The sequence below is a fragment of the Haliaeetus albicilla genome, chromosome 3 (assembly GCF_947461875.1).
Source record: "Haliaeetus albicilla chromosome 3, bHalAlb1.1, whole genome shotgun sequence".
Lineage (NCBI taxonomy): Eukaryota > Metazoa > Chordata > Aves > Accipitriformes > Accipitridae > Haliaeetus > Haliaeetus albicilla.
This window is the reverse complement of record NC_091485.1, coordinates 9,674,040-9,693,003: the sequence shown is the minus strand read 5'-3', so window position 1 is coordinate 9,693,003 and position 18,964 is coordinate 9,674,040. Positions and strand designations below refer to the sequence as shown.

The window sequence follows — 18,964 nt, the reverse complement described above, 5'->3', positions numbered from 1 at the left end:
TATTATTATTTTATAATCCATGAAGACAATCTTAGTTTTCTTTTGCACTGAGAATATATTACAGAAAACATTGCATGGGTTGCCTCATGTATCTAGTATATGACTATTTCAAGTGTATTGTGATTTCAAATCATTGATCATTGTGTAATCAATAGATCATTCTGAAAAAATTATTAAAACATTTTAAGATTGCATTGAGTAACTTTAATGTTATGCTTGTGTTCCAGTTTTAGGTTGAAAAGTAAAAAACTGAAAAAACTGCTGTCATCTTAAACATGTATTATTTACAAAGTACCCAATACAGTACAATATGTGCTATTAAATGAATGTAATTTGCTCTTGCCAAATAATAGGTATTAACTATTCTTTATTTTTAAATGTCTGTAGGCAAATTTAGCCTTGCAAGAGGGAAGACTTGCAGCTGCCCAAATGGAACTGAATAATGCACAAATTCAGCTGGATGAGAAGCAAATGGAACTAGATCAAGTACAAGCCATGTATGATATGGCTATGAAAGAGAAGCAGGCCTTACTTGATGATGCTGAGGCATGCAGAAGGAAGATGAACAATGCCACAGCTCTGATTGAAGGATTAGGTGGAGAAAAGGTACTAGCACATATGAGTAGGTTTCCAGCACAAAGCAGGTGCTCAGTTTTGAGAATGCTCCATAATGATCATTAGTAGTGCTCAAGAAATTCAAGGCATGGTGACATCTCAATATCATATGACACTTTATTTTAGTTATATATATGTTTTTTGCTTAAACTTAATATATCTAGCAAAGTAAAATAATTTCTTCTGTTAACTTAATTCTTCTGTATGAAGATTTATGTCTTATCATATGGCTCATATTGGGATAAAGTTCAGATTTAAAGCCAAGGAGCCAAATTCCTTTTAGCTTTAGTAAGAAGAGGAATTAGGCTTAACCTAAATAATTACCCTAAAATATTTATAAGAAGGATTACTCTCTTTTTCTCGCCAAGTATACAAGAACAGGAGTTTGAAGCTTGACTAATTTCCTGAATTATATTTGAAGTTCAGATTTCTACTGGAGCCTTTTACAGAATTATGGGCTAATCATTATCCTCTGCACTGAGCTTGAAATTTACCTTTCCTATGCAGATTTTTCTGGCTTCAGCCTGAAGGTTTCCAGAGGAAGCAGGATACTCTTTTTTTCTCATCTGATTATTTGCTTTGATAATTCCTTGGTTGATTTCACACAGAGTCAAAATTGATGAGAGCTTTGACTTCAACCATTGTGTCCTGTGAGGCCAGGACTTCAGCATTTGTTTGCATAGCTGTACTTCAAAATATATCAGTCAAAAATGTTAGATGCTTTATCATATTTTTCAGTGAATTTCTAAATTTAAGAGCAACACCAAAATAGGAAGTCACAGTGCCTTATTGTGGGTTTTCTGAAGCCTTGTGCTATGAGGTCTTGTAACAGCTGTTATTCCATTCTACTTTTGAAAATTCAGACAAAGAATTCAAAGACTATATATGGCTCTTGGAGCCTTGGGCAAAACCGACACTGGGTTAAATGTGTATTTTCTAAATTTAAAACATGTAGGTCTTGACCAAGATTGCATGCAGAGTGATTGGAAGGGTACAGAAATCTGGAGAGAAACGAATAAGTAAAACTCAAAAATAATATTCAGAAAGTCACAGAATCATGGAATAATTGAGATTGGAAGGGACCTCTGGAGATCATCTAACACCCCCCTGCCCCCCCCCCACCCCCTAGCAAGGTCAAATAGAGCAGGTTTCTCAGGGCATTGTGCAGTTGGGTTTTGAATATCTCCAAAGATAAAGACTCTATAACCTCTCTTGGCAACCTATTCCAGTCCTTGACCACTCTCACTGTAAAAAAGTTTTTTTCTGTGTTTAATTGTAATTTCTTGTATTTCAATTTGTGCCAATTGCCCCTTGTCCTTTCACTGGGTACCACTGAAAAGAGTCTGGCACTGTCTTCTTTACACCCTCCCATCAGGTATTTATACACTTTGATAAAATTCCCCTGCACTGTCTGTTTTCAAGGCTAAACAATCTCAATTCTCTCAGCCAAGGCTGCTCCCAACCTTTACATCCCTGACCAGTTCTTTCTTGTTTGCAAGTTTGAGGTTCAGCAAACCACCTTCCCTCATTAGATCCTCAGTTACCTGTGTTAAGAATTTTTTGTTAGTGCACTCCTGAAAACCTCCTGGCTTGCTGGTGTCTTGCTGTGTTGTCCCTTCAGAAGATGTTAGAGTGGTTAAAGTCCCCCATGTAGACCAGGGCCTGTGAATGCAAGGTTTCTTCCCATTGTCTTACAAAAGACCTCATCTGCTTCTAGCTAATCACATTGTCTGTAACAGACATACACAACATCTCCATGTTGGCCTGCTCTCTAATCCTAACCCATAAGCTCTCAGCTGGCCCGTTGTCTATCCCAGAGTCTCAGATGCAGAACTCCATGCATTCCAGCTGCTCTCTCACGTGAAAGAAAACTCCCCTTCTCACCTTCGCAGCCTGACCTTCCTAGCAAGCCTGTATATACCTGTTGCAGCACTCCAGTTGTGGAACACTTCCCACCATGTCCCCATGATCCCCATGATATCATGACTCTGCAACTGCATGCAGAGCTCTAATTCCTTGTTTGTTCTCCATGCTGTGCATGTTAGTGTAGAAGCACTTCAGAGAGGTGCCCAGCTGTGCTAATTTCTCAGAAACAGTATGAAAGTGTTCCCCATTGTTCTGTCTGGTAGGCACTTCTTTGTTTATGTGGATATGCTTGGAGTGGTCCTCCATTAGTCCTGTTTTATTGATTACAAGGTCCCTACTGTTTATGTCACCCCACACATTTTGTTTGCCAACCCAGTCCTCCACTTCCTCACATGATTGTTGGTCATCCTCTTCCTCCCACTTTGTTCATCCTTTCAAGCACTTCTCACCAGTTTGGCCAGCTTGTTGGCAAAGATGCTTTTTCTCCACTTGGTCAGGTGGTTGCCAACTCTTCCAAGAAAACTTCTACTTCTGAAAAGAATGATTTAAAGCCAAAAATACTCCTGGTTCAAAGAATAATTATTTACCAAAAAGAGATAAATTCTTAAGTTAGATCTTCATGTTAGGTTTGTGCCTGCTTAATCTAACTTCTTTATAATATTTTACATACAGCTTCGTTGGACAGCAAGCAGCAAAAACTTTCAAAATCAAATTATTAATTTAGTGGGGAATGTTCTTCTGGCCACTGGATTTCTCTCTTACTCTGGACCTTTCAATCAGGAGTACAGGAATTTGCTGCTCCAGTTGTGGAAGAAAGAGATGGATAACAGCAAGATTCCATACAGTAATGTAAGTGTTCACACTCTGTCCTGACCTTACTCTTTGCCTTGCAGAGAAATAATGTGCAGAGCATTCCGTTCCAGAAAAGTACATAATTGGAAGATTATATACAGGCTGTCACATTCCATCAAATTTTTAATAAATAAAAAATCTGAACAGTTGACAACTGAGCTTCTGAAGCACTATGTTTTAAGATCCTCTTTGTACTGTCATGCATTGCAAGATTGGTATATAGGCCATCACTGTGGCAAATCTGAGAGAGAGATGCTGTCTGAGGTCAGCTGCCCTGGGAGGAAATTGCATAATATGGGAAACAAAGTAAAATTTACCAGCTTAAAATAGATCTACCTTATCATAAGAAGTTCCATCAGTTAGTCTCAGTTTCCCCCCTAGTTGATGGTTTTTTTGCAAATACCATGTTGTGTCCATAATTTCAGTCATAAAGTCAAGCAAATCAGCCATATCTAACATTTACTGAAAGTGGAAAATATGTATATTGAAGAAAACACCAGTTGTAACTGTCTCTCTCAGCATTTTAAGTTATCCCCTTACAAGGAGTAACCTGTGAATATATGTTTGAGAATACCACCCCACATCTTATATTGCTGTGCCCCTATAGTTTGCCAGGCAGTCTTTGAAGCAGCAGCTCCCAAGTTAGGCCCACAGGATGGCACAGAGGTGGGGAGATTGGTCTGTGGCTTCTGGGTTGGGTGGGAGTTATGCCCCAACCAACTTCCAGGGACCCAGCAAGATTTACCCGATTTCTGCCTTTACCAACTACAGTCTCATATGCTGCCACAAAAAGTCCGGTCTCTCTCTAGATAGCCACTTTTCACTCTGAACTGTGAATCTAGAGTATAAAGGGTGAATTTGAATGGAAGGTTTTTCATATATTTCGTATTTATGACATATTACGTCATAAATTCTTTAACCTACTGTTCTTAATATATTAAATTTTGAACACAACAAACTAGTGTAGGAATAAAAAATTCTATTATTTTCATTTAGGATTACTTAAGTACAACATTTTACTAATCTGGATTTGCTAGAAGATTTCTGTAAAATGAACTAAACAGTTCTTCCTTTTTAGAGCTTCACACTTTTATTCTTAGTGCAGCTTGATTAATTCTTTATTGACATAAAAATACTCTTACACCCAATTGTAGAAAAGACTATTGCACATTTTGAACCAGGAAATGTCACGTCTACACCTCCACGTATTACCAATTAATACCCTCCTGTCATACCCTCTGCTATGTACCCACACCATTTAATTTAGTTTAATTTGAAGTGTCTCATTGAAATGATTAAGTTAAACAAAACTTGGATTTTTTAAAGCTTGGCTTACACCATTTCAGCTTGCTCCAGTTTAAGCTCTTCGATCCATGTACATTTGTCACCAATGAGGCTGTTCTCAGTGACTCTGACATTATAGCTTCTCCTCAATTGGCCTAAGTCTGTGCAGGTAAAGGTGGCCTAAAATGCAGTGGAGCTAGGGTCCCATCATACAGCTTCAGGTCCACTGCCACATCATATACTACCTTTATTAAGATAAGCAACTTGCATTCTGGGATTATGATACAGGGTAGGTTCCTTTACGTGAATTTTGTTCTTTCCTTTTACCACTACCTGCCTCAGGGATGCTGGACCTGGCAGCTGTTCCGGTGCATAGGTTTTGCTTGTGGCCAGCATCAGCCTTGTTCCTATTCCATGACTTTTAGGAGGTCTGTCTAATATTATTCCTTGCACCTGGAAGACATATTAATGCTGAAGGCAGAATTTAAGCCGTAATAATCAAAACTGTCTTTCTGAGTAATCTGTCCATGTTGCCTTCCACTTGGTTTTGTGAATACCTGTGTATATTTTCTCCAGCAGTAAAAGTTGGAGAAATAGTTCAGGGAGTCTCTCTTACTCTCAGTGCAGGAGTTGAGGCATTAAGCTCAAACGGCTCCTGTCCTCAGCTGTCAAAGGTTTTGACAGAGCAGGTGCTGCTGGAAAGTGCTGGGAGCAAGTGAGCAATCTGTGTACAGCTGTGGCTGTGCCACTGTGAAACAGTTGAAGGTAGATTAGTATCCCTGCTGCATCTTCTTTTCAGGTTCTTGGGGGATTTGACACTTAAAACCTATATTAGGGAGACCGCTTTGCCATGAGAGGTTTGTCGTGCTGTTCATCTCATAGAAGTTAAATGTGAATCTTTTTTTTTTTTATGTTAGGTGGTGCATAATGCTTCTCATAGCAGTGATAAACCTTGACCTGACAGAGTGAACCTCACAGCCCAGCCCAATTTATGCTATGACTTACAAAGATGAATGATTCTGACTTGCCCAGCAAAGCTCTTTGAAAGCTCCTGGTGATAAGTAATATGTAAAGCCAAGATGGATTTATTAATAAAGTACCAGTAGCAGTGCAGTCTCAGGCAAGATTCTTTACCAGTGTGGTATGGGAGTTATCCTACATTCATCCCAGGGAGGCTCTTCCTCAAATTCAGTGTACAAAATGTTCTTAAAAGCTACTTACCTTGGGGAATATCTGTCAAGATTCTTACTATTTAAGGATAAGAACTTGGATGTATAATGTCCTTAGAAAGCAAGACATAAAGAACTAAAATTCTGCCTCTGTGAAAATATTCTGACCACATTACTACTCACTGCATCCTTCAAAATTTGAGGAATACTTTTTGATTGTTTCTGTGTTGCCTTTTTTTTTTTTTTCATATGGACAGGTTAGACACAGAATGCCAGAATTAACAAGTTTCAAACCATAATTACCATTCTGTTTAGATAGTTACCGTTAAAGACAGGATTATGATTTCAATGATAGTTTATGAAAGAGTTTTAATTTTTTCCAGTGAATTAAGTACTCACAAAAGGCAGCATATGGGCTTCTCTTGATACTTCACACCACAGGAAAGAAAGCAGCTTTGCAGTTCAAGCGAAAGGCTTGACATCTGCCTTACTTTGTCATAGACTAACTGGCTGTGGGTGTATGAGTCATGTAGGCATAACAATTTAAAGAGAGCTGTTTAAAATTAGCTAACTATCTGTGTAGTTAGGCACTTAATTTAGCTAAGTTTCAGAATTGCAGAGTGACTGATACTTCCTGCTGCAGTAAGAAAAAATTCAAAGCTGTTTAGACCCTACTCATCTGCTTAAGGAGCTAAATATGGCTTTAGGTTCCAATTGCTGAAAATTTGGGCTATTAAATGCTTTACTGTCCTTTTCACAAATGGAAGTTGGATTCTTAAAGTTTCTCTGTCTTCTGAGAATTGTTTGTGTTGCTTCATTTAGATTCTTCAATAATCAGAGTAGTAAAAAATTCAAAGGGATAAAAAAAGCTTTTGAGTCTTGCAGCCACTGGTATCACTAACTCTCATGATTGTATCACAAGTTGCACGGTATTGAAATTTTGCTTTAGGCTTCAGATGCCGAATTATGTGATTTTTGCAGGAGTCGCAGGCTTTTTCTTTCTTTTTAAACATGTTGTTTGTAGAGAAAGCTTACAAATAGGAATTCTTGAGTGAAAAATGTAAGGAGCAAATTAAAAAAAACAACCTTCATTTTTATTATTTTTAAACTCACATCATTATTAAGCTATTTTTCTAATTTGGAGAGCTTGGTTTGTGATTTTAAGCACTGTTTTCTTCATATGCACATTCTTGAGAGGCCAGTCGCTGTTCATAGTGAATAAAATAAAGCAGGTTGGTTGACATATGCAAGTCAAACTTTAGGAGAATGTATGAGCTGGGGAGAGTTCTGACCACAGCAACAGTAACCTTCCATGATAGTTCATGGTTATTGATCCATAGCACATCTCTTTCTTCTCTGAGTCTCCCACAAGCTATCCTGTATTCAAATACATACTTGGAGGGCACTTTACAACTTTACAGCAGGAGGAAGCTTTTGTGACCAAGATGACCCTTCTTCTCAAGCTAGCAAGAAAAGAGTTTGCCAATACCAAAATCAGCTTGTCATTAGATATTGAAGTGGCTTCAGAGTTTCTCTGACACTCTTTAATGGACATCAAAGCCTCAGCAGAATTCACTTTCATTATTACTCAACTTCAGTGATTTAGGCACTGAACTTTAAAGAAAGGAAACAAGAAACAATAGCTACCAAATACATTCTATCATGCATTATGATCAGAATAAGAAAAACCTTCCATCAAACATTTTAGTATAACTTCTGTAACTGGTACTAATTTTGTAATTACTTATTTTCTATCAGGACCTGAACCTTACTGGTATGCTTGTTGATAATGCTACAGTGGGTGAATGGAACCTCCAGGGTCTTCCGAATGATGACCTTTCAATTCAGAATGGCATCATTGTCACAAAAGCATCTAGATATCCTTTGCTGATTGATCCACAAGGTCAAGGAAAGATCTGGATTAAAAATAAGGAAAAGAATAATGGACTCCAGGTAAATAGTTAATTTAATATTTTTTATGTATGTGTCATTTCACATCATATTTAGCAATGCAGAGTATTTTTTCTGTCATCATACTTTGGCCATGTGTAATTTAAATCTGATGTTTATGGTCTACAGTTAGGCAGAAATTAAAACAAGACTGACAAAATCTGTGACCTATCTTATCACGGTGAAATAGCTTGTACTGCTTTGTCATCTCCCAGAAAGACAGTTTCAAAAGCAAATTGGAATTATATGTTATGCCATATGTACTTTTATGATGAATCTTTTAATTACTTGTCACAGAGAAAGTGAAACATAGAGGGTGTGTTGGCTTTGTGTGGCAAGGTTTTGGTAGCGGGGGGGTTACAGGAGTGGCTTCTGTGAGAAGCTTCTGGAAGCTTCCCCTGTGTTCGAGACAGCCAATGCCAGCTGGCTCTAAGATGGACCCGCCGTCGGCCAAGGCCGAGTCAATCAGCGATAGTGGTAACACCTCTGTGATAACATTTTTAAGAAGTGAAAAAAAAGTTGGGACAGGCAGAAGCGGCAGCCAGAGAGAGGAGTGAGAACATGTAAGAGAAACAGCCCTGCAGACCCCCAGGTCAGTGAAGAAGGAGGGGGAGGAGGTGCTCCAGATTCCCCTGCAGCCCGTGGGGAAGACCATGGTGAGGCAGGCTGTCCTCCTGCAGCCCAGGGAGGTCCACGGGGGAGCAGATCTCCACCTGCAGCCTGGGGAGGACCCCATGCTGGAGCAGGGGGATGCCCGAAGGAGGCTGTGACCCTGTGGGAAGCCCACGCTGGAGCAGGCTCCTGGCAGGACCTGCGGATCTGTGGAGAGAGGAGCCCACGCTGGAGCAGGTTTTCTGGCAGGACTTGTGACCCCGTGGGGGACCCACGCTGGAACAGTGTGCTCCTGAAGGACTGCACCCCGTGGAAAGGACCCATGCTGGAGCAGTTCGTGAAGAACTGCAGCCCATGGGAAGAACCCATGTTGGAGAAGTTCATGGAGAACTGTCTCCTGTGGGAAGGACCCCACGCTGGAGCAGGGGAAGAGTGTGATGAGTCCTGCCCCTGAGGAGGAAGGAGCAGCAGAGACAACGTGTGAGGAACTGACCCCAACCCCCATTCCCGTCCCCCTGTGCCACTGGGGGGGGGGTGGTAGAGAATCTGGGAGTGAAGTTGTGCCCAGGAAGAAGGGAGGGGTGGAGGGAAGGTGTTCTGAGATTTGGTTTTATATCTCATTACCCTACTTTGGTTGATTTGTAATAAATTGAGTTAATTTTCCCCAAGCTGAGTCCGTTTTGCCCGTGATGATAATTGGTGAGTGATCTTTCCTGTCCTTATCTCGACCCACAAGCTCTTTGTTATATTTTCTCTCCCCTGTCCAGCTGAGGAGGGGTGAGTGATAGAAGGGCTTTGGTGGGCACCTGGCATCCAGCCAGGGTCAACCCACCACAGAGGGAAGTAAATGGCTTGCAAAATTAAGAGCAGACAGGATCAGGCAGTTGGTGCCTCATGGCAATAACATTTTAGGGTAAGCATTTTAAGAGAAAAATAGGGAAAAGAAAAAGGGAGGAATTGGAAAAAGAATGGTAGCCTGAGATAGAATGAAAATCTTGGAAAAATGAATACCTTTATTAAAAATATCATGAAAAACTCTCCTAAAATGTATGAGTTGTATTCACAGAATTTAGGCATTTTATGACTGTGTGAAATCTACTGTCCTACAGTAGATAACATGGCTTCCTCTAAATTACATGAGACCTTAGTTTGCCTCCCCGCAATTTGAATCAAGAAACGCTAATGTGAGTAACCAAGAGGAAACAATAGAGGAGGATATATCTCATATTCCACCCTCTTTGAGACTTGCATCTCCTGCTCAGGATTTCAGAGAGCCACCAAGCTGAGCTCAGGAGTGGCAACAGCGAATCTCCTTCATTCAGGGACCTACAGTGACATTCTCTGCCATTCTGTAGCCTTTCCCCCAATAATTTTAAAGTGTCCTCCACCCTCTGGGTGGCAGCTCTCGCTGTCTACCATCATGCAGCCTGCAGAAGGGGACTGCAAACACGGGTTCCATTCTCTGGTCCAGTAACTGCGTAAGGATCTTATATCACATACTCACCAAAGCAGGGACTGGGAGATGTAGATTAAAATACCATTTCCTCTTTCCCCACTATTCATACACTATTAAGTGATGATGGTGTTTGACTGATGAGCCAGAGAAAAATGTCTACCAGGCTTACTTTGTGGTCAGTACGTGTGAATATCCAGCCTTCAAAATTTGTGAATCCTGGTGGGGCTTAACTACTGAGCTGCTGAGTACTCTCAAAACTTACATGGCTTTGAATACACACAGGTGCAGCCTTTAAATGCAGAGGAAGCTTTCCTGATGAAAACTCAAGTTATTTATGCAATTTTAGGCATCCTGGCTCAGATGTCAGCTGTGTTAGAAGAATCTGAGTTCTCCCCCTGTAAAGTCCAGGAGGAAGAGAGTTATGTCAAGACTCTAAATACCCAAGTGTTTATATTGTGCCTTTATATCTGGGATATTGTAATTTGCTATGGCCTTGTTAGGGTTATATTGTTGGTCACTAAGACAGTAACTTCATCCCTCAGTTTCATTTGGATTAAAAATGTAGACAACATGCTGGTTTGGTGGATACACATGTCTACATTATAACAAAGCTAAAAGTGCAGAGTGATGGAACATAGTATTAATTTTTAAATAATATACTGTTTTAAGACTGTGAAATGTGCCGCTAGATATTTTAATTATACCTTTTTTCAAAGAGCACTGCCTGCAAGACAAGATTTATTTTAAAAATATGTCTATCCTAGTTTTTTTTGTGGTAAAACCCCCACCCCCAAATCATGACTTAACAGATGACTGGAAAGGCTATTCAATTATCATCTCAAATATGCTTATGTTAGATTTATTAAATTTAAATAAGTGAAAAGGAGTCTATGTGATTTTTAGCAATTTTAAGACTTTATATTGTGAAATGAGAACTGAATTGGAAATTCAACACCTGATGTGAGACCAGGCCCCCTATGTAATACTGGTTCCCTGTCTGAACCCTATAAATATTTCCCTCCTTCACATTAGTGTTCTGAGCATAAAACCATTAATATTTAAAAGGTATGAAGATACTACAGTGATTAGATAGATATGTAGATAAGTAAATAAATAAATAGATAACAATAAAGAAACACATCAAGTGCAATCCCCTTTTCTGTTAACCTTAAAGCAAAACTTCCATTCATTTCAGCAGAGGTGAGTGTTGGTCCCTAAAATTTAATCATTTGTGTTGATATCCCAGGATGAGTGTCATTTTTGAAAGCTGCAATAGATTTTATTCTGTTTTCTATGTGCTTGCAAAGGCATGCTATATTGTCAACCAATCTTCCTAGGTTACAGCTATGAACCACAAGTTCTTCAGATGTCATATAGAGGACTGCCTGTCCCTTGGCCGACCTTTGTTAATAGAAGATGTTGGAGAGGAACTTGATCCTGCTCTTGATAACATCTTGGAAAAAAATTTCATAAAATCTGGTTCAGCACACAAAGTAAGATGAATTGTGAACATGAAAGTAAAAACCAGTAGGACAGATGCTGGGTGTCTGGTAGTGTGGATACTGCTGAGATTCACACCTTTGCAATGCTTATAAAGATGAGCAGTGAACTCATGGGGTTGGGTTTTTTTACCCTTTAAGCAGAAAGTTTAAAAAGTGTAAATGAGAATATAAAAAAAGAGTTCATCTATTTTTCACTGGATAAAATAATTTTTTCTGCATTCAGCTTTTGAAAATTGAGTAATATGTTTGATTTTCAGGTGAAAGTAGGTGACAAGGAGGTAGATCTGATGAAGGGGTTTACCCTTTATATGACAACAAAATTGGCTAATCCTGCCTATACTCCAGAAATTAGTGCAAGAACAACAGTGATTGACTTTACTGTTACTATGAAAGGGCTGGAAGATCAGCTCCTTGGCCGTGTCATCCTCACAGAAAAACAGGTATGTAGTAGTTTGCCCTATTTATATAGAGGGAAGGCTTGTTCAGTATCTGCACCATGAATGGATATATTCTGTCTTGGGTGAAATTAAATGCAAGAACAAAACTGTGAATGAAAGCTTAGGGGATTGTGCATTTGCTGAAAGACAGTGTGGAGCTGGTTTTTGATTTAACGGAGAGACCTAAACATTTATTTTAAGATCTGGCCTTGGAAAGAGAAGAAAGAAAATTATTAATTAAAAATACATCACAGGCATATACATGACATACATAAAGCATCTTTATTCCTTCACATATAGCAAAGGCTCCTTGTTCAATCAGGAATCTCTTTTATTTCTGAATTCTTTTTTAAACTTAATTTGAATTACATGAAAAAATGCTTAGAAACTTGAATTACTTTTGCCAGCCAGGCTCTAGTGTGCAAGGAGATACAAGATTTTTAAGGAGCCCTAAACACTGAATTGACTCTGCCCTTACTAAAATTTGCATTGCTTACGTGGAAGCAAATATAAAGAAGAAAATCCTCTCTTGGGTGTTTTTCAGGAATTTTATTTCATGATACCAAATCTGAGACATCTTCCAAAATAATTTAATTCCTAGATTGTTCCTGTTTCTTTCTGTGTGGTCTAATTTAACAGCCTGGTTATCCAAAAAATTAGGGGTCAGTTCATCATAGGCACTGGGGACATATGTGATTTTTTTACTGTGGCAGTCACACCAATAAATACATGAATGCTATGGTCCAATTACACTAAAATGTAATATTTGCTTATTTTCTCATTAAAGTGAAAGCACAAAAGGTGTATTTCACATCAAATTGAATGACTTATTTATTTCAAATTGAACATTTCATAATTGTGTCTTTGTGAAGGAAGTAACAAAGATTAAATTTTGGATTAGCAGAGCTGCTGCTTTGAATAAGTAACTCAGGTAGGCTTGTTCATGTGGGAGCAGTTCCCCACCTAAGGGAAATAATTCCTCCTTTGACTTCCCAAAGCATGTTCTAACCAGTGTGCTTTAGTGGTGCTGTCACTTTCTCTGGCCAACACCTTTCCACTTTGCTCAAACAAGCATTTGCTGAACTAAGGACTGGAATCTAAGTGCCCTTCCTTCAGTCTGACAGTCACAACCAGAAGCTAGAAAAGTCATTATTATGCCCAAACCTCCTGTGAATTGTTCAATGAAAAATTGAAAAGCTGCAACAGCAGGTACTGAGGGAAAGCTATCCACTAGCAGGGTGGGACAAATGCTAGGGATGCAAAACCTTTAATCTTTACTCCAGTAGATGTATGTTTATGTAAGCAAAATTGAACAGCATCGGCAGGAGTGGCTGGGATTGAGTAATTTACCTCAGATGGGAGACAGACTATTTAAATCAAGATAGAACTGAAACTGGTTTCTCGTGACCTACATATAAGCTTCTACTTTTAAACTTCCAAATAAAAAGAGATACGTACTCATCTCCCCCCACACAGATAACCTCACTCTGTGGTGTTTTGCCTGGACAAAACTGTTAGAGAATTCATATTGAATGTATGTAGCAACACCTAGACTGCATTTTGGGGCAAAAATACACTCACTGAAAAATATTCATCAAGTGCTGCGTATCAGTTGAAGAGACCTGCAAGCGTAGCTGATTAGTGTCAGCCCTACTTGCTGCACAGGGACATGCTTGCAGCTGATCAACATTTATTAAACTTCTTCCCTTTAGCAGATATGAAGAAATCATGGTTGTTCTGTCTCTTCTGTCTCGTAAAAGATGAATGTCCTAGTGTAGATAACCAGAGCCGATGGAGCTCAGATAAATTTGGTTCAAAGAAAAGACAAAGCATGAACAGAGAATCTGAAGAACATTCTCATTAAGTAATTCAGATGTCTTTTCACTCCTCACTATGCTACATTAATCAAATAAATGCAGTATACATATAAATTACTTTAGTATATAATATTTATGCATTTCATAGAAAAACCAGCAAAGCCCCCAATTTATCATGCGTGAAATCACATGTTTTCTGTATCATTATAAGGAATCTCTTTGAATTAATCTTAAATATTGTAAGGAAAATTTCTGAATACAGGAACTGGAGGCAGAAAGAGTAAAACTGATGGAAGAAGTGACATCTAACAAGAGGAAAATGCAGGAGCTTGAAGATAATCTACTCTTCCGTCTAACCAGTACGGAGGGCTCTTTAGTTGAAGATGAGTCTCTGATAGAAGTCCTAAGAATCACTAAAACAACAGCAGAAGAGGTGAATTTTGAATCCATTGCAGATACCTTTTGTAATTGTAATTTAAAGATTATTTGTAGACAGGTGTTTTTTTCTGGTTTTGTTTTTTCTGTTCAGAGCCACTATATAACATCTGACTTCTTAACAAATAAATAGTAGAAACACTATCATTTTTTCTTCCTAAAATGTTGCAAAATTAAACTATTACCTGGATACTGCTTTGTATTCCAGGCATACTTTGCAGGTGTAAGTTTGAATCAAATCCCATTGTGCTTGGTGTTTGAACACATGAAGACACAATGTCTGTGTTGAAACACTGACACAGGGAAGCAAAGCTTGACTAAAAATACCATAGTGATTTTAATCAAGACCTTTTCTTTTTGCTTGTGCAGTATAAATCACAAATGACATGACTTAATCTGCATGGTCTTTTCAATTAATTTTAAGGTCAGTGAAAAATTAAACATAGCAGCAGAGACAGAGGTGAAAATCAATACTGCACGTGAAGAGTATCGGCCTGTTGCTGGTCGTGGTAGCATCCTTTATTTCCTAATTGTGGAAATGAGCTTGGTTAATGTCATGTACCAAACATCCTTACGGCAGTTCCTTGGCGTTTTTGACCTATCAGTGGAAAGATCTCGGAAATCTCAGATCACAGCAAAAAGGGTAGTGTATATAATCGAGCATCTCACCTATGAAGTCTTCAAGTATACAGTTCGAGGGCTGTATGAAAATCACCGATTCCTGTTTACATTGCTTCTGGCACTGAAGATTGACTTGCAGGCCAAGAAAATTTCACACACTGAGTTTGAGACACTGATCAAAGGTAATTTCTCTAAAAATGTTCCAATTTACATATGTCTGTGAACTGCCAAATTCAGATTTTGCAGTGCTTGCACTAACAATACATTGCATCTAGTGGATCTAATGTTTTTTAACTGGTGAATGAAAGTATGTATGGCCCAAGAAGGAACTAAGACGAATTTTCCAAAATGAGAATAATATAGATTATTCATTATCAAAATAATGCTTAGATAAAGATATTTAACTGTTTTACATTAAAAACAGGGAAAAAAAAAGTCCATTACTTTGTAAAAGACCATAGTTTTCTCCTGTAAACCTCTTTTTTGAGTTGCCACGTACCTATGTCTGTAAGCTTGGAGACAGTCAGCAAAATCTCTTCTGATTTTGTACCACATTTAAGTGTCAGTATAAAAAAAGTGGAAATCTGTTACATGTTGTGAAACATTGTTATATGTAGCCTCTGTTGCATTATGCCACCACTGCATGTCACTACTAAGACACAAAGACAATGAAAAATTTTAGTAAATTTTATGAAGTTTTGATGGGGGTGGACCACACTGTCTCCAAGATATGATAAGTACAACTAGATACCGAGAGAAGATAAATCCAGCCAGGTACTTGCCATCCAAATATCTCGGTTTGCTTTGCAGACACCTGTTTATGTTCAGCTGTGACTCAATTGTGTTGGAGGTGCAAATGGGCATGATGCTGGAGTGGTGGTTGAGCTGAGGGGCTGTTGAAGTTGTACAGTCCTGGAAATGAACACACGATGTGCTTTCTTATTCTGTAGTCTAGGTGAAGGGAGATTGGACTAGCCATAGGTCCTTTCTACATCTGGTCTGAAGACTTGGGTTTGAGTATCCTTTTAGGCAGGCAAGTTTTGTTCCAGCTCTACAGATGGAGAAAAAGTAGCACAAAAATTACTGGGATACCAGCTTTGGGAGGCACTGAGACCACTTCCCCAATCCGTCTTTGGTAAATGACTCTTCTATGCAAATTGTAGGTCTCCATGTCCTGGTTTATAAAGATTTTTACTCCCTAAATTATAGAAATAAGTATTTTTTATTACTTGTCACTTTTCTCTTTAACAATGGTTGTTTTCCTCTATAATGCTTTTCACTTTACAGGAGGTGCCAGTTTGGATCTGAATTCTGTGGAACCAAAACCAAAGAAGTGGATCCTTGACATGACATGGCTCAATCTTGTGCAGTTATCTAGCTTGTACCCTTTTAATCAACTTCTGGTGCAAGTTGTTAGGAATGAGAAGTCTTGGAAAGCTTGGTTTGATGAAGAAGCACCCGAAAAAGCTGTTATTCCTGATGGGTATGACAGCTTACTGGATCAATTCCGTAAACTGCTCCTAGTGCGTAGCTGGTGCCCTGATCATACCGTTGCCCAAGTAAGACATGCTTTTCTACAATTGTTATGCCTTGTGGCATCTCCAGTAAAACTGCTAGTTCCAACTTACATTCTTTGAATTTGTTTTTATCGTAATATTTATTCCAGAGTGAGCTATTTTGAAAATCAGATACTGAAATCCTCATAATAAATATATGTGAAAGAAATATTAATTTATTTAATTGCAATGAATTAGAAGAGGCATTGCAAAACATGAAATAAAGTGTGTTGGAGCTCTAAGAATACTATTCTTTTTGTGTGGCACTTCTAAAGTGGAGCCATGAAACTTGTAAAGCAGTTGCATTTTTCCGGTGAATCAGAAGATACATCCCTATTTTTTCACAGAAGTGGAAAGAGAACAGTTCATTTTGATGACAGGTGCACTAAAATAGCAGATAAACTGTTTACTTACCCTCCATGCTGAGGAAGTAATAATTAAGACTGTCTCATGGCAGATATTGTAAAAGAAACTGCAATAGACTAGCAGTTTCTCCACAGTTTGTGATATTTGGATCTTTCTTCTCTGTGTAGGTCAAAAAGATGTATGAGCCTATGAGTATCCTCTTTTCACTTTTTTTGTCTTTAGCTACACTGGAAAGTAGTACTTCTGATTTCCTGCATATCTCAACTTTACATGTTACATGTTGTGATAGCATCTGTGTTGTATGTAGGGGACACCATTTTTTCATGGACCTCTTTTTCAACAGGATGCCCTCCCCCCATCATCCTTTTTCCTTTTCTTCTCTTCATCTGCTAAATAAGAAAAAAGTTTGGGAGCTCCGTCTGCCACAATTTAAACAGACCAAAGCAATAAATCTGCTACTGATCATTTATCAACACGCTTATTGTCTTGCACAACCGTCTTTGAGGAAGAATGTCTCTGAACAGTGGTTTCAAAAATTGTAATTATTTTAATTTTTCAGGAAAGAGGGGATCCTTTTTGTTATTATCTTCTTTATCTCTTCTTTCCCTACTGTGTTTCCCCAAGTGTTACAAAATGTTACCTCTCTTTGCTAGGGCAGAATTAACACTTAATAGTGGATGATTGAGTTATTTTTGATGGAATTAGTGTCTTCCTCAGTCCACCTTGTTCCCAGGTGTTTCTCTCCATAATACATGTCTCAGAATCTGTGCTAGTAGTTTACACAGTTGGAAAATCATGTCAGTCAAAAAAGCATTTCATAGACCAGGATAGCTTTAGAAGTCCTTTTAGAAACTGTCTGTGAAAAGAGGACAATAGAGGCATAGGAAAGGTTTGACCTTTAAGGATAAAGTCTGATCTGTGTTTATGTTTTGTAGAAATAGATATTCAGTGTAAGAGACTTGAACTGGATAACCACTGGACAGGAGAATTTGTTTGAAGTTCCAACAACTATATGGAAGATTGTAACTGGGTCAGATTAAAGATCTGTCTAATCTGCTATGCTGTAGAGACAGTGTCAACAATACATGCTTAGAGGAGCTAAGAATGGGGCTGGTATAGAGAAACTCTTTTGTTTGGCTATCCACCAAGCTTTAGCAGTCAGTAATTTAGGGGCAATATCTGGGCTGTCCTCAGAGCCGACAGTGGATCTATTCTGCGTGGATTTCTTTAGTTCTTTTTAAAAAACCATTTAGCATCCTCTAGCAACAATATTCACAGGATGGCTGTTGTGTGAGCAGAATTCTTTCTTTTCTTTGTTGGAAGTTTGCTATCTGAGAATTTCAATGATTGCCTCCGGTGGACTGTAACTTTTGTTATGCCAAAGTTGAAAATGAAAGTTTAGAAAGTCATGGCCTCCCAATGTATTGGTAAATTCCACAACAGTGATAAATGCTAAATCAATTAAAAAAAAAAAAAAGGCATATATTTCTTGTAACTTTGCTTTTTTTTAGGCTCGACACTACATTGCAGAGTCTCTTGGAGGGAAATATGCGGAAGGATTTATTCTTGAAACGGAAGCAATGTGGACAGAAAGCGACTGTCGTACACCTTTGACATGCTTTTTATCAATGGGGTCTGACCCCACTGAAAACATAGAACGTCTTGCAAAATCAAAGGTATCCTCCTAAACTGGGTTTGCTAGAGCTGATAAAGACATTTAAATCTATCCTTTGAACTAGAAATGGTATTTCCACATTTTATGGAAGTTCAAATTATGATACTTGTATTCATACCAGTGTTCTCTGGAAGTTAATTTTGGAGCACTAGCTAAAATGCATTTACTGAGGAAATGGAAATGTTACATTCTTGCTTATTCCAGTTGTTTGATTCCAATGAGCCCTCTGTCTTTATCCAGCAGACTATGATAGTCCGTTACATAGTGAAAGGACTTAACTATAAGAACAAAGCAATCTTTGTGGTTTACTCTGTGTCACATTCACAGTAGGAGCTGACAGTAATGATGTTTACAAGAAGATAAAGGAAAAAATCATAAATATGGTGACAAGAGAAATTAATTTGGACACCCTACCATTCAATCAGTTCACTTGATGGAGACATTCAACATTTCTTACAGCACAGCATCACTTTAAGGCACTCTGTGCTTTATGTTTTATGGTTCACAATGTAGATGCAAGTATAATTTTCCCAAGAAGAAGTTATTCACATTAGATCTCCATAAATTTTTTTCCCTGTTAGAATGCATCTTCATTTAGAGGTGCAGGATTTTGGTATGCACTAAGTAAGACTTACTTGCAAAGGTGGGGGGCACGCACAAATCTCTTTAACTTATTAATTAGAAAGTTTAGATGCTCATTCTCTTTGAAAATCAGGACTCTCCTATTTTATTTGTCTGACTGTAATAAAGA

General features: G+C 38.4%; 1 protein-coding gene across 1 annotated transcript in view; it reads left to right on the top strand.

Annotated features, from left to right (window-relative positions):
- Positions 1 to 18,964, top strand: part of LOC104322993 (dynein axonemal heavy chain 5) — a 162,827-nt gene that overhangs the window by 101,713 nt on the left and 42,150 nt on the right. Inside the window, exons 57-64 of the mRNA XM_069778781.1 lie at positions 388 to 606; positions 3,154 to 3,330; positions 7,545 to 7,739; positions 11,142 to 11,297; positions 11,564 to 11,746; positions 13,823 to 13,993; positions 14,420 to 14,798; positions 15,904 to 16,175. Of these exons, the coding sequence (XP_069634882.1) occupies positions 388 to 606; positions 3,154 to 3,330; positions 7,545 to 7,739; positions 11,142 to 11,297; positions 11,564 to 11,746; positions 13,823 to 13,993; positions 14,420 to 14,798; positions 15,904 to 16,175 (1,752 nt within the window). The remainder of the gene's footprint in view (positions 1 to 387; positions 607 to 3,153; positions 3,331 to 7,544; positions 7,740 to 11,141; positions 11,298 to 11,563; positions 11,747 to 13,822; positions 13,994 to 14,419; positions 14,799 to 15,903; positions 16,176 to 18,964) is intronic.